Below are 15,746 nucleotides of genomic sequence, written 5' to 3' on the forward strand. Positions count from 1 at the left end.
CAATTTCAATGAAAATTTCCTCTATATTTTCAACATTTGAAAATTGTCTTAATTTTCATACTGATTGAAATATTCCATTTCTATGCTGACCAAAATAGACAATGAATCAAAATTTAATACCTTGATTAAAGAATACAAATTAAACATGAATCTATTGACGACCATACAGATATATTTTGTAACAGTGTCATTTGTTTTGAAATTGGCTGAATGCCATAAATCTGGGCTTGAATCGCAAATTCAAGATGAGATGGTAACCATTATGTTTTGGTCAATACAAGAATCACATAATATTGCTGTGTTAAGAAGTCAAAAGAGAGGTAGGAATTCACAAGAAAGTCTTGGAGGCGTATATTAGAAAATTATCCGAGAAACCAGTCAGAAATTAGGATGTTCCACTTGAGCCTAAAAATTCAGGGAATTAACAAAAGCCAAGGAATAATTCATCAGGGAAGGAATGTTATGTGGGTGAATTGGTAACTTTACCACCCATTGTCCACACAGAACTTCGCACTTAATGAGAGGGACACATTGAAAGAAGAGGCAGCCAAGTTGAGCAACATTATAGAAGAATCGGAAGATGAAGTTGTTAAGGCATTAACTAAACTGAGTTATGTTCGAAGAAATATTAATCACACCGAAAGAACACTGGTTACAAACCAATATTTTGTGTTAGGTTCGAATATCAAGATCGTGCTATCAATCTCATAATTGATACTGGCAATAGTATGAATGGTTCAAAGTTTCATTTCATTTAAGCTTCCACCAAAACCAAAACAAAACATTGACCCTGAATCATTGGATGTTTTGGTCGAGACCGTATCGGTTTTTCTCATGATCAAAACATTGCCTTGAGACAAGATTTTACACCTTAGTTGTATGAACTCAGTAGTCCAAGAGTTAGTTCACAAATTCAAACTCAAACACAAGATCCGTAAAAGTTTGCAAGAATCAATGACCTTGTGAAGTATGGGAGCAATTTAGTCCGACAAAACCCAGATGTATTGGTCCATTATCAGCCCATAAATTATGGTCTTTTGTGTTGTTTGTATAACACTCACCGAGGGGTGGGGCTCTTGGCTGATTGTAAGGTTTCTTGGTTGATTGTATAGTTCAGTAACAGACCCCATAACAGTCCTAAAGTTTAGATGTGTTAGCATTAGTCGAACACTTAAAGAAAAGGGATTTTAGAACTGGTCAGCAGCACACAAGTGGGTCCATTACAACCTAAAGAAAGGAATTTTATGAGATGTCCGTACATTTGTGGGTCCCATGTTTGTTGCATTTGTAAGGTAAGTGGGGAGTCAGTTAATCATATCCTTCTGCATTGCAATTTGGCCTCAGTAGTGTGGTCCCATTTCTTATCTTCATTTAATCTGGCTTGGTGTCATCCTTTTTCAGTTTCTTCCCTGTTAAATTGCTGGCTGTCCTCAGACTGTTCTGGCAGAGAAAGGATTCTTCGTAAGATTGCCCCCTTTGCCATTTGTTGTAGTCTTTGGAAAGAAAGGAATGGGTGTACTTTTGAAGGAAAGGAATCAACTTCTCAAGAGTTGATTTTGAGCATTCTTGGTTTGTTATTTTTCTGATTTAAACAGTTCAAGGAGTTTAGGGGTTTGTTCTTTGAAGATTTTCTGTTCAGGTGGGATTTTGTTTGTTCTGAACTACAATAATTCCCTCATTGTATCTTTCTGATGACTTCTTGTCCTTTTTTTAATAAAATGTTTACTTATAAAATAAATAAAAAGAAGTTAGCTTGTTTAAGGGAACACATAACACAACCATCTCTCTCTACAAATATGTAACCTCCACTTTATCGAATGAGAAGTCAGTTGGCCTTCATGCAAGTTCACCGAAAAGTGTTACTCCTCTAATTTTGGTGGTGCACCTCCAACGAGGAGGTAAATTAAATAGTTTTCCTTTTAAATTATCTATATGTATCTTCTATTTTCTCTAAGATCCAACCATTGAAAACCCAAATCTGTACTATCCTTTTCAGCCCCCAGAACATCCCTACAACTTCACTCCTCTAGTCCCTCCACCTCGTTAAAAATCACCACACTGCTAGGCCTCTAAACCCTTTAACCCCATCAAATCCTAAATATGTGTTCAATCCATCACAATCAAAACCCGGGGTTTGTACTACAAAAACTAACCACTACATGTCAGCAATGTTGAACAATCACATTAACAATTATGAAAAGTAAAGCATAAGAAAAGACATGAATCAAACAATATGCAAAAGGAGTCCATTTCTAGAAGTTGCTACTTGCCTGTGGTTTCTGACTTCAACATCAGCACCTGGAAACTGCAGCATAACAACTAAAAATTCAAGATTTTCACGAATCATCTTTGCAGCACCAGCTGCTATATGGAAAGCATTTGCACCTTCATCATCCTGAATATGATGAGCAAACACGTTATATGAGTGCAACGCCAGAAGAAGATCCCAACTGAAATAAATATGGCATGAGTAGGTGCCACTCCCTAACTCATGGGTCATAAGTTTTGAATATGCCTTGACTATTGGTGATTATTATGATTTGTGGACCCTGACGCTTTGATTAAACACTAAGATGCCTAAAATTGAACAAAAAGGCTGAAACTAGACTCACAAGATTAACATACAGAAACCAAAGCAAATTAAGCTAATATGCAGATCATAAATTTGTTCAACAGATTCCATGAATATATTTGTCTAGTCGAGTTTATAAGGTCCCTATAACTAGCAAAAGAAACTAACTGTATTGCCTATTTAAAAGAGCCTCATTGGCCTAAGGGTTGTCTTTGGTGTTGAATTCTTGATTACATAAGAACCAGGACCAGTTAGTTTCTATCAGGAGCACAAATTATGTTGAGATTTAAACTTATGCTGGGTCAAAGCGCTACTTATCCAATTAACAAAAGATTTAAACTTATGCTTTCATATACTAAGAAGAAATAGCATACTTGGTATTATGGTTTTGTTTATTCTTCCTTTCTACCTCATCATTTATGGGTTATTCTCATCCTTCATCCCACTTCTCTTCTAAGCTAAATGTGTCTATGTTGAATATTACCTTTATTTCCCAATTCATGGGGACAGACGCGAATTGTTTTATCAAATATTAATAGCAGATGCATGTTATCATGTGTGTACCCATGCTCTACAATATTCAAATAACATTAGCAGTTTTCCAGTTGATTTCATGGCCTAGTTCTGATCCAAGTAACTCAGATTCACACTAAGTTGGAATCAGAGAAACCTCTACACTTACACTAAATAAATTTTTGAACAAATACCTTAGGATGAATATATTTTAGAGGAGAAAGTAATTGACCTGCAAATTACAGTTGGCACCAGCAGATAAAAGCAGCTTGACACATAATTTTCCTCCATTTGCCAATGCAACATGAAGGGGTATTGTATTGTGCATATCCCTGATGTTCACATCAACTCCGGCATCCAGAATAATCTATTTAGACAAGCAAAATGATCATCATTTTAACCTGAAGTATATCTATATAATAAAACACAACTGTAAGGCCCACTTTACTCCAGTTTTGTGGGGATAAACATCCCATTGGAGTGGGTTCCACATTAGCCATTCATTGCCTTTACTCTTCACCCCCTTCAACTTTATTATCTTTCTTCTCCTACCCCCCTTTTTAAAATTATATTCCTCCAATTTTACTATCTTGCCTTTTTTTTACCCCATTTTTCAATAATACCCCTCTAACTTTACTCTCTTTTCTCTTTTACCCCTTTAACCTCAAAGATTTTTAATAATACCCCTCCAACTTTATTATTTTTTCGCTTTACCCCCCTTAACCCCGAAGATGATGCCTGTGCCTATAACTGCATGCACATAAAACTGTGACTTTGTGATAGAAAGATTACCTTGACCAATGAAACATCATTAGCCATAACTGCCATATGCAAAGCTGGACGACAGTGTGTTGCTTGAGCTGTTGGATCCGCTCCAGCTGCAAGTAATATTCGTACTAATTCTCTACCCTCTAAAACATCAAATGGTAGAATTAGTAAGAAAATGGAAATGACTGGAAAGGGGGAGAAAAGAAGAAGCAATAACAATACAGAAAGAACCCAAGGATTCAAAAAAAAAAAAAAACAGAAAAAGGACTTCTTTTGTTATGCAATAAGGAATCTTGGAAACATGAAAAAAATATGAACAAGAAATCTCCATTCATATCATTTATTATTGTTATGCTTGTGCACATTTTGTAGGTACTGTGTTCACTGTATATTCATTTATAAGTTGTACAAACTTCAACTACTGTCTAAAAAGATATCAAATGGGCTAAGAAAAACCAATACAAGAGAGAACTTTTCCAGATAGGACTATTAAATAAGCTGAGTAAAAACTAGCACCAAGATGAAACTTTGACAAAAAGAGGTTACTTGCTAGCTATAATTCTTCATTCCATGTTTATAGTTGGAACTTGGAACATTCATCCTATTATATGATTATTAGTATTCTACTTACACTGAGATGACCATGAGTTTGACCCGTCACCAATACATGTGTTAGAATTTTTTTTCATGAATATTCAACCCACTTCATCTTCGGGTCACAAGACCCAAGATGGGATTTGCCACATGTGTCATGTTGATTTTGGTCCTTAGGGTGTTTCATTTTTTAAGCTGTTTAGTGGATTTTGGGATCACTCTGAATTAATATGGTTTCATGCCAAGGAGGTCAAACTATCATGACTACGTTAGACAATTAATGGAAAATGTTTGAGAGAAAAGTAACAAAACACTAACCTATTTATTAAGCATAGGATAAAATCGCTTGAGAGTTAATTTCATGGCTATTAAGGGAAAAAGGAGTCTTCAACGAGTATACTGACATTATAAGTGAAATGTATAACGAAGTTGTTAACAACAACAACAAAGCAAAGATTTGGAGTAAGCAAAATGAATCTTCTTCCCCCATTCCACACTGTCCAAAGCCAAGTCCTTTGTCAGTGAAAGTGGGGTCATATTTGCTTTCACGATCTCCACCCATGTTATTTTGGATCTTCCTCGGGCTCTTCTAGAACCTTCAAATTGCATATTTCTTCTAACTAGGGCTGTAATCACCCTATGTTGAAAAGTTCAAACTACTTTCGTCAACTTCTCTTACTTTATCACCTAGTGGAACTACTACATTTTCCCAGATGCATGCATTTCTAATTTCATCTTTCCTAGTCTTTCCACTCATCCATCTCAACATCTGAATCTCCGCTAGGCCCAAGTTATTAACATAACGTTTCTTAACCACCCAACATTCAGCTTGCAACCACGGTTTAAATTTTGGTTTTGAAGGGAAAAAATGAAGCATTTCAAGACATAATGAAATGTTCCAAAACACTGATCAAAACTAGCATTTTAGTGATATTATTTTATTTGTTTTAGCTAATAAAATGAATCTTACAACAATTTATGTTAAATATATTACACTTCATGTTGATATGTGTCGGTAAATAGCAATATGCTGAGAATACACTAAGTTTTTTTATTGGTAAAGATTGAGATTGCAATTTAGATACACTAAGTTAGATCACACAAAAGTATGTTTAACGTTTCGATAAGCTATCAAATACTCGTATATAAAAAATGTAAACATGAATTTGAAAAAACTTCCCTATGTAATTATATGAGCCAGGAAAAACTTGAGTATAGTCAGGTCGGCCTAGGCAGTCCCTAATCTAGGATTGGAAATAGCTTGGTTGGTTGGCCTGGCCACTTGTTGGCCAAACTTGGGCATGGCCTTGATTAGACTAGACTTGCCACTATTGGTTTAAGAGGTTTGTCAAACATCCACCTATCAAACAAAAAACAAGAAAATGAAGAAAGAAATCCAATATCAGAATAATTTTGGTGTCCTTGGGGTGGTCCAATTATTCACTGGTCAATGAACCCATTAATCAATCATATGGGTGCAAAATTAACCTAAAGTTGTTTATCCATCCATGTCCCTAAAGTATAGAATCAAATGTTTTCTCATAAAATGACCGAAGAGAAAGAAACCTACTTTTCTCTCTTAGCTTCACTTGTCTAGGGAAACATGAATAGATTTACTACGGCATCTCTCTGACATCTAGTCGGTATTTTGAGAAAAGATGGCCAATATATTGAACATTGCAAGGTGTGCACGCTCATCTTATGTAGTAGTAGAGATAATAATGGAAGCAATGCTAATAAGAACCAAATAGTGATCAAGGAGAAAATAAAAGTCAGGCGAAATAATCTTTATTCAAATCCTTATTCCAAAGGTCTGGGGTCGGCTAAAGGAATAATGTTCATCCAGCAAGTTCTGGCCAGTGCCACATCTTTTGTTATTAAATGTGTGTTCAAATCTGTTTTCACTATCTTAATACACATTGTTTTGGATCTTCCTCTTAATCTTTCGGCACCTTCAACTTGCATATTCTCTGTAATCAGGATTGTAATCAATCTTCATTGAACATGCCCAAACCATCTAAATCGATGTTCTCTCAGTTTATCATCTATTGAAGCTACACTACATTTTCTCAAACGCATTCATTTTTTATTTTTCCTTTCCTAGACTTTCTTCTCATCCACCTCAACGTCAAATCTACTACACCCAATTTATTAACATTATGCTTCTTGATTACCAAACATTCAGCTCTATAAAGCATAGCTAGCTTGTTGTCTCTATATGAAGTTTTCTTCTTAATTTGATTTGCCTGCATAGGTCACACAACACTCTAGAAGCGCACCTCCACTTTAGCCATTCAGCTCTACTTTTGTGCAACATCTTTTTCAATCTCTCCATCCTAGAGAATAATAAACCCGAGATAATACAATGATCACTTTGAAGTATTTCCAGACCATCAATTTTGTATAGTCTTCCAAGGAGTGGAATCCTCTTTTCAAGATATCAGCTTATTGATCCTTAAGCTGTTATTTTTTTTGGTGTAAACTCCTTTTTGAATTCAAATGTGTATTTTTTGAAGAGTTTGTTTTTAGGTGGGAGTCTATGTGCTCTAGGTAGTTTTCCTCTTGCTTTTTCTTTGCTTTCAGGTCGGTCAACTCGATTGCCTTTATACATTATTCTCTTTTTCTGAAATAAAGTGATACTTATCAAAAAAATAAAAATTTATAGGATCTTTCATCTTTATGGGTGTTACTAACTTAGAACTAAATTTACACTCCACATCCACATGATTGGTCATGGTTTTACTTGTTATAAAACCTTTGAACTCCAACACCTTTCTTAGTAATTCTAGTTTTGCGTTGACTCCCTCTCTGGTCTCATCAATTAATACTATATCATCTACAAATAACATATACCAAGGTACATTCTTTTGAATATGAGCAGTTGCTTCATCTATATCACAAAAGCAAGAATAATCAATTGCAGGCAAAAAAATAATTAGGGGACCTAACTAAAATGTTCCTCTAAGAATGAAGGGAATTTAGTTTCTCTTGAAAACCTAAAACAGTAACAAAAAGAAAACCAAATACTAGATAATATATAATTTAGCTTCTGAAAATCTATTATTACCAGTTTCATGGTCTTTCTTCAGAGCAGCTGCCATACACAGAGCAGTTCCATCAGGGCTTGGTATATCAATTGCTCCAACGATATCTTCTTTGGATGCAACTTCGACCCATCTTCTCACAACAGCCACATTCCGTGTTTCTATGCACATGTGCAAGGGTCTGCGCAATAAAAAAGAAATAAAACATATTGATACAAGGCAAGTGACAGCCAAAAGAAAACATAACAAAATATTGAAATTTATACCTAGCCCAAAAAAAAATGAGGCAATATAATATGAAATTCACTACCACTGATTACAGAACTTCATCATTAATAAGGAAACTTGTAAGATTCACAGACATCCACATTCAAAAGTAAAGGGTGCCAAGTATGTAGCAAATGCTGCCCAAAACAGCCGCAGAAGGGGACTATTTTTGTTACTTTTCTCCATAATAACTCAAGCACCTCAACTGACAAACCCCTCTAAGGAATTTGAGTCCACACACCGGTTCACATTTTGGTAGGAAGAAAGTAACAGCAGAGTGAGGCATATTCATAAAACAATGATCAAACCAGTATAGCTACCAATGCTTTTATTTAGATCTAGTCCAAAGACTTAGCCTCTAGAACAGCATCAGTCCCTCCCTCGATAATTTCTCAAGAACAAGGGGCCGTTCTTGGAAAATGTCAGATGGTGCTATAACTGTCAATGAGTTTATAGATTCTAAGTGGCAGGAAGGTAGTCCGACTATAGTATGGAAAGATGATAGAGAGAAGGATTACAACTATGCCAATTGGAATTTTCTGCACGATATGTTTGAAGAATGGGATTTGGTTTTTAGAGAAGTGGTCCCAAAAGTGTGTTTTGTCCACTACTATGTCTTAGTGATTGATTCTCCGGTGGATCTTTTAGGAGTTATAGGGGTTTGAAGCAAAGGGATCCTCTTACGTTGTTTCTATATATTGTGGCACTGGAAACCCTGGGGAACATGGTGACAAGAGAGGTACCTAGAGACATGTTGGTATTAGTATTTTGAAACTATAGATGAAAGCCTAGTTTTAGCAGATGCTTCAAAATTGAAGGTAAGGTTACGTTGCTTCAAGGTAGTGTCGGGATTGATGATTAAACTGGCTATGGAAAGTTTATGGGGATTAGTAAAGTGGATAATATTGAGATTCTAACAAGGCCATTAGGTTGTGACATTGGTAAGTCACCCACCACTTAGCAACTAGAAGAGCTAGCTATTGATCTAGAGCACTTTGGGACCTTGCTTTGGAGTGCTCTAGTAACAGGCTGGCCATTTGGAAATCTCGAATGTTATATAATGGTCGTAGAGTGGTGTTGATTAAGAGCATTCACTCAGGTTTGACAATGAACTACACATCCCCTTATTATATTAAGTTTAGTATTGCTAGCGACCTAGAAAGAACAATTAGATTTTTTATAGAATGTTGTATGGGATTCTCACAAACATATTTTGGAGAAGTGAAAAAGGGGTGTGTTCTTCTATGAATATAGGTGGTCTAGGAATTTGGAAACTTAAGGTGATAAATTCAGCTTTCTAGAGTAAGTGGCCCTAGACATTTCATATTGAAGCTACTAGTTTTTTGAAGAGGGGTACATCCTCCAAGAGATGGTATTAACTATCAACATATTTCCATGAAATGTACCAAAATATTTCCATGTCCACACGGCTTTAGATGAATTTTAACCGACAATTTCTTTTTGGATATACTTTGGTTTAAATTAGTATCCAGTTCACAAAATATTTTGCTAAATAGTAAGTTACAATATAAATAATCACATTTAAGGTACAAAATGCAAGATTTCTATGAAAATATTTTGATAACAATAAAATTCAATCAAAATATTCTTTCTTTTCAAACAATAATATTATATAATAACAAAAACTATAAATTACACGAATTATTCATTCATCAGTAGAAAAGAACTATGATTGATCACATATCTAAATTATTTTGATGTATTCTAAGCATATTAGCACATTTATATAAGAACACACAATTGTCCATGCTATATCTTATTTTTAATTAGTAATCATCCATGTTTTAATTAGTTAATATATATTGGAAATAATCTAGTTATTTTAGCTCTAGTTGTTATTTAGATATAGTTTTTATTTATTTATAATTTGTAAGGGCATTTTTGTCTTTTGACTATTTTATTAATATAAATTCCAACCAAGCTCTCACAAAGAGACTTGACTATTATTCTTTTCAAATTCTTTTTGATATTAAAGCCAAGGAATTTCATCCCCTCTCCTTGGTTCCCCTCCTCTTTCTTCCTTGCTTTCTTCTCCTCTTTATTCACTAAGCCCTAATCTCGAGTAGCTTTCTTCAACCTTCTCTTCTTCAAGGGTCTTTTTTTCCTTTTTTTCTTTTTCGCATGTTGCGATAGGGATTTAATCACATGTTGCGATAATTTTTCTGCGTTGTGTTATTACCCTACTTCAGGGTTTGATCATCCAATTAAGCTGTTTTTATGCCCTACAACAGCCCTATTGACAAATCTCTAACCTACGACAACCCCCCTTGGTAGTTTGTCTGCCCCCACGACAGCAGTAGTTGTTGTTTAGGTTTGTCTGACAGCAACTAGACCACTTTTCTGGGGTTGTGGTACCCCAGCGACGGCAGCAGGTTTGTCCGACAACAACTAGGTCACCTTTCTAGGGTTATGTTACCCATGCAACGACAACAGTGGCTGTGTAGAGCCTTTCTTATGCCCTGCGATAGTGTTTGGGGCTGTGTTTGGTGTTGCCGACAGCAATAAAGGTGATTTTTCTGGGGTGCTGTTACCCCTACGATAGCAGCAGTTGCTGTGACAGGGTTTGGGGATGTGTTTGGTGCTGCCGACAACAACTAAGTTTTTTTCTGGAGTTGTGTTACCCCCATGACAGCAGCAGTTGCTGTTTAGGTGTGTCCGACAGCAACAAAGGTGATTTTTTGGGTTGTGTTAACCTTGCAACATCAGCTAGGCTGTTGTTTGGTGGTATATAACAGCAACAGACTCAGATTTGTGTTGTTGCCTTTGTTTTTTTGTCCTTATTGCTGCCCTTCGACAGTACTACAACAGGAGATCTCCCTTCGATCCAAAACTTTGTTGCTCATAGTGTGCCACGACGACAACCAACGAGACCAAGGATTCCGACACAACTCTTGGGGCAAATTCCTCAGTCCAGCGTATAACCAATACCCTACTAGATGGTCGGAATTTCCAGTCCTGGTCTTGGCCTGTACGCCTTTATTTGGGTAGTAGAGGGGAATTTGGATGGATTTTGGGCACCGTTACTAAACCACCCCTTACTGATCCCAAATTTAAACAATGGGAGATCAATAACTGCACTATTCTTGGATAATTATTTAATTCAATGGAACAGTAGATCTATACCATGTTTATGTATCATGAAATTGTTCCATCTTTGTGGTCAGCTTTCACTCAGACATATACTCACGCTAGGAATGACTCAAGGATTTATGAGCTTTACCGAGACATTGCCCAGGCTCCCCAAGAAACACATAGTGTAGCTGATTATTTTGGGTTTCTTCAGTCCCGTTGAGAGGAGCTCTCCCATTATGAGTTTATGATTGAGTTATCTGCAGAAGCAACCACGTTTGTGGTTAAGAGAATTGCTCGACAGTAGACATACCAGTTTTTCATGGGTTTACACTCTAAGTTTGAGGCACTTAGGACCCAGATCCATAATACCACTTCTTACCTCCTTTATTTGAGATATTTGTCACCAATGACAGTGATTAGCATCATCGTTGTATTGTTCCTCCGCAAACTCAAGTCCCTAGCATTCTTTCTACTCCAACTACATATCAGATGGCTGTAGCAACCAACTCGAGCTTTTCCAACTCTCATACACCGAGATCTAGGAATCGTGGTCGTGGTAAAGGGAGTGACCTTAGTTATAGTCATTGTGTGGGAAGGATGGCCATGAGAAGGCCCGCTACTTTCAATTCTATCCCCATTTGTTACGCTCTCCATCTTTGGGACAGTCTGCTCCTCGCGCCGCTACAGTGGAGTTGTCATCCAATCCTCTCATTGATCCTCTTTTTTCACTTGGTACTATTGATTTGCAACAGCTACAGACTCAGATTGCTACTATTGTTCAGGATCAGATTCATGCACATACTCACTCATCTTCGATTCTGGCCTCAGTTACTACGCCTTCAAATATATCCTCTGTTTTCAATGTCACTCAGTCTGGCTTTGCTCCTCTAACATGGATTATTGATCCTGGTGCCCATGATCACATGACTGGTGAGTCTAGCCATTTTACTTATACTTTTCCCACCACTCATAGAGAGGATCGCCTTGCTGATGGATCTCTTACACCTATCCACAGCAAGGGTATCAGCTCTTTATTCACTGGGATTTTCCTAGATTCTGTGTTTCATGCCCCTCACCTATCTCTTAATCTTTTGTCTATGAGTAGTATTACTAAATCTCATAATTGTTCAGTTACCTTTTTTCTTACTAACTGTATTTTTCAATACTTGACTTCGAGAAGAATTTTTGACAAGAAGTATGAAAGGGATGGACTGTACTTGTTTGGATCTCAGCCTACTGTTGTTGCAGCTTCTGTGGTTCCGCCCTCTGGGAGTCACACGTTTTCATCCAAACTCTAGATTTATGGCATGCTCGCTTAGGACATGCTAATTTGCAGCACTTATATTCTTTATTTCCTACTTTAAAAATTTGCCTGTAATGGGCACAAATTTCAGTGCTCTGTGTGTGAACTTTCTAAATACACACACATTTCTTATATTTTTTGTATGCATCGAATTAATGCAATATTTGATTTAGTTCATTCTGATGTGTGGGAGTCTTCCCCTGTTACTGCTTTTAATAGTCATAGATATTATGTTATATTTATAGATGACTATTCTCGTTGCACTTGGATTTATCTGATGCATTCTCGTTTTAAGTTGTGAAGGAGTAAAATAACCTCTAAAGTTGTTTCGATTTGCTCTTAGTAGGTCTACTCGACCTTCATGAGCATTCTTTGTATTTCCTTTGTTGTTCAATAAATAATACTCCCAAAAAGAAAGGGGATTGCTTTAATGTTGGGAAATAAATTTTCTAGCCTGTCTAGTTAATGACATTTCTAAACTTCTTGTCTCTCCTTCAATGAGGATGTTTGAGTGTGAAGGAACACAAAGAAATGTTGTATGTCTGTTTTTTTTTGTAAGTTAGAATTTATTGATGAGAGGACAAGAAGTCCTCAAAAAGATATGACAACTACTCCCTAATTACAGTTTCCCACCTAAAAATAAGATCTTCAGAGAAAAAACCAGTAAACTCCTTAAACTATTTACACCAAAAGAATAACAAGCCAAATATGTAAAAAATAAGCTCTGGAATGTTTCTCTCCATGCCGTTGAACGTGCGCGGAATCCTTTCTTTCTAGAAACCCCAACAAATTGCGAAGAGCGTTAACCTCTACAGAATCTTCAACCTGCCAGGAAAAGGAAGTGGATTTCCAACCAAAAAGAAGAGGTGCAGGATGATTGGGTTGACGCCATGAGAATTTAAATAAAGGAAAGTAAATGGTACCAAACATGAGAAGCCACCTCACAATGAATTAGAAGGTGCTCCACAGACCCACCACTCAATTTACACGTACAACAACAATCGACCAAGATGAGACCCTTCCGTTTTAGAAGATCAATTGTTGGCAGTTTATTCAAATACGCCAACCATAAAAAGAATTGACACTTTTGAAAGAACATTAGACTTCCCAATAAAGGAAGAAGGAAAACACGAGTCATGTGTACCTTCAATTAAAGAATAGAAAGATAAAAGACCATCACCACTTCTTTTCCAACTCTGGCGTTCCACCCTATCAAGCGAAAGTCTTGTAGAGGCTAGCAAGTCAACGAGAGAGATTGCATCCTTTTCTCATGGACAACAAGTACAAGCTAGGGGAACAAAATTTGAAGCGAGGTATCGCTACACCACTGGTCCTCCCAAAAACGCACACTATCACCTCTTCCCATTTCATAGAGAATATGATAGCCCAAAGAAGCTCCCAACTAAGAACTTCCTCTCCAAACACCACACCCAAAAGGGAGTCTATTCTGTTTGCACTCCCAACCCAAATGATCCTCCCCAAACTTAGCTGCCATCAAAATTCTCCAAGGTTCATCTTTTTCAATACCAAAACGCGAAAGTCAATTCCCCGACAACACTTTATTCATATCCCTAAACCTTCTAATCCCAAGACCACCTAGTTCCCTCGGACGACACATTAACTTCCAATTAACCAAATGAAACTTACGATTACCACTCCTATCATTCAAAAGAAAATCCCTCACCAACTAATCCAATTGCAATTCAACACTGCTAGGCATGACGAGCAATGGGAGAAAATGAGTTGGGATGCTAGTCAACATGCTCCTAATCAACATCATCTTACCCCTTTCAAAAGTTACTTTGTTTTCCACAAGCCCAGCCTCTTCTTAACCCTCTCCAAAACCTTGTCCCACACCAAAGAAGATTTATAAGTCGCTCCCAAAGGAAGGCCCAAATAAGACGTGGGTAAGGAACAATCTGGAAACCCAAAAAAATCTGCCCAGGCCTCAATATCAAGGACCTCCCCAAGTCCATAAATCTTGTTTTTCCTCAAATTTATCAGGAGACCGGACATTGCTTCGAACCAACACAGAAGACCCCTAAGAAAGCACACCTGACTAGGCCCTACGTCCAAAAAACTAGCGTATCGTCAACAAACTTAAGATGGGTTACTTTAGGCACCGACTCCGAAACTCCAAAACCTGTCAAATCACCCACTGAAGTAGCCAAAACAAGCATCTTCCCCAAGGCTTCAACCACTATTAAAAACGAAAGGGGAAAGAGGGTCTTTTTGTCTTAACCTCTAGAGCTTTTGAAAAAAATCAGTCGGGCTATCATTCACCAAAAAAGAAAATGAAGCAGAAAAAACACATTTACTCATCCAATTCATCAATTTCTCACCAAACCCTATTCGATGCAAGAGATACAAAAGAAAATTCAAATTGACGTGATCATAAGTTTTTTCAATATCCACCTTACACACTAGTCCCGCTTTCCCTGATTTTCTCCTAGAATCAATGCACTCATTAGCCACCAACACACCATCCAACATTTGCCTGCCTTTTATAAAGACTCCTTGCTCCTTACCAATGATCTTGGGGATTACTAACTTTAATCTCGAGGCAAGGGTCTTCACCAAAATCTTATACGTTAAAAAGACTAAACTAACTTACTAAAATCCCTCAACTGCTCAGCCCCTTCTTTCTTTGGGATCAACTAATGTAGGACATCTACAGTTCTAGTAGTTTCCTAATTCTAGTAGGATTTGTTTCTATTTTTTAGTTTTAGTAGGATTTATATTTTCTAGTTATAGTAGGATTTATATTTCATAGTTATTTTAGAAGTACAATTCCTTGTTAGTTTCTAATTTTTATTATTTAGACTATCATTAGAAGTGCTTAGAAGTGTCCAAATTGAGTTATAATATTATAGTAGCTTTATAAAGTTATTATTATATTATAGATAGATTAGAAAGTTACTTTTTAGAATTTTAGAAGGTTTCTAAGTTGTTATGATGGATTATCTATATAAGGAGCTCCAAAAACGAAATTCAATGAATTCCAAAACATATCAATGCAATTCTCTTTTATCTCTTAGTTACTTTTTAATTCTTTGCTTTATCTTATACGTTAAAGAGACTAAACTAATTTGCTAAAATCCCTCAATTGCTCAGCCCTTTCTTTCTTTGGGATCAACTAATGTAGGACATCTACAGTTATAGTAGTTGCCTAATTCTAGTAGGATTTGTTTCTATTTTTTAGTTGTAGTAGGATTTATATTTTCTAGTTATAGTAGGATTTATATTTCATAATTATTTTAGGAGTACAATTCCTTGTTAGTTTCTAATTTGTTTTAAAATTCGTTTTTATTATTTAGACTATCATTAGAAGTGCTTAGAAGTGTCCAAATTGAATTATAGTATTATAGTAACTTTATAAAGTTAGTATTATATTATAAATAGATTAGAAAGTTACGTTTTAGAATTTTAGAAGATTTGTAAGTTGTTATGATAGATTATCTATATAAGGAGCTCCAAAAACAAAATTCAATGAATTCCAAAACATATCAATACAATTCTCTTTTATCTCTTAGTTACTTTTTAGTTCTTTGATTTATCTTCTTCAAGTGATGACTTGTTTATTTTAATTCCT

General features: G+C 36.2%; 1 protein-coding gene across 1 annotated transcript in view; it reads right to left on the reverse strand.

The window, feature by feature from the left end:
• Positions 1 to 15,746, reverse strand: part of LOC147384229 (E3 ubiquitin-protein ligase KEG-like) — a 42,239-nt gene that overhangs the window by 10,814 nt on the left and 15,679 nt on the right. Inside the window, 4 exon segments of the mRNA XM_086424930.1 lie at positions 2,271 to 2,395; positions 3,318 to 3,452; positions 3,878 to 3,996; positions 7,515 to 7,672. Coding sequence (XP_086281056.1) covers positions 2,271 to 2,395; positions 3,318 to 3,452; positions 3,878 to 3,996; positions 7,515 to 7,672 — 537 coding nt within the window.

Source organism: Akebia trifoliata, chromosome 15 (genome assembly GCF_017979445.1).
Source record: "Akebia trifoliata isolate Shusen 1 chromosome 15, ASM1797944v1, whole genome shotgun sequence".
In the NCBI taxonomy this organism is placed as follows: Eukaryota; Viridiplantae; Streptophyta; class Magnoliopsida; order Ranunculales; family Lardizabalaceae; genus Akebia; species Akebia trifoliata.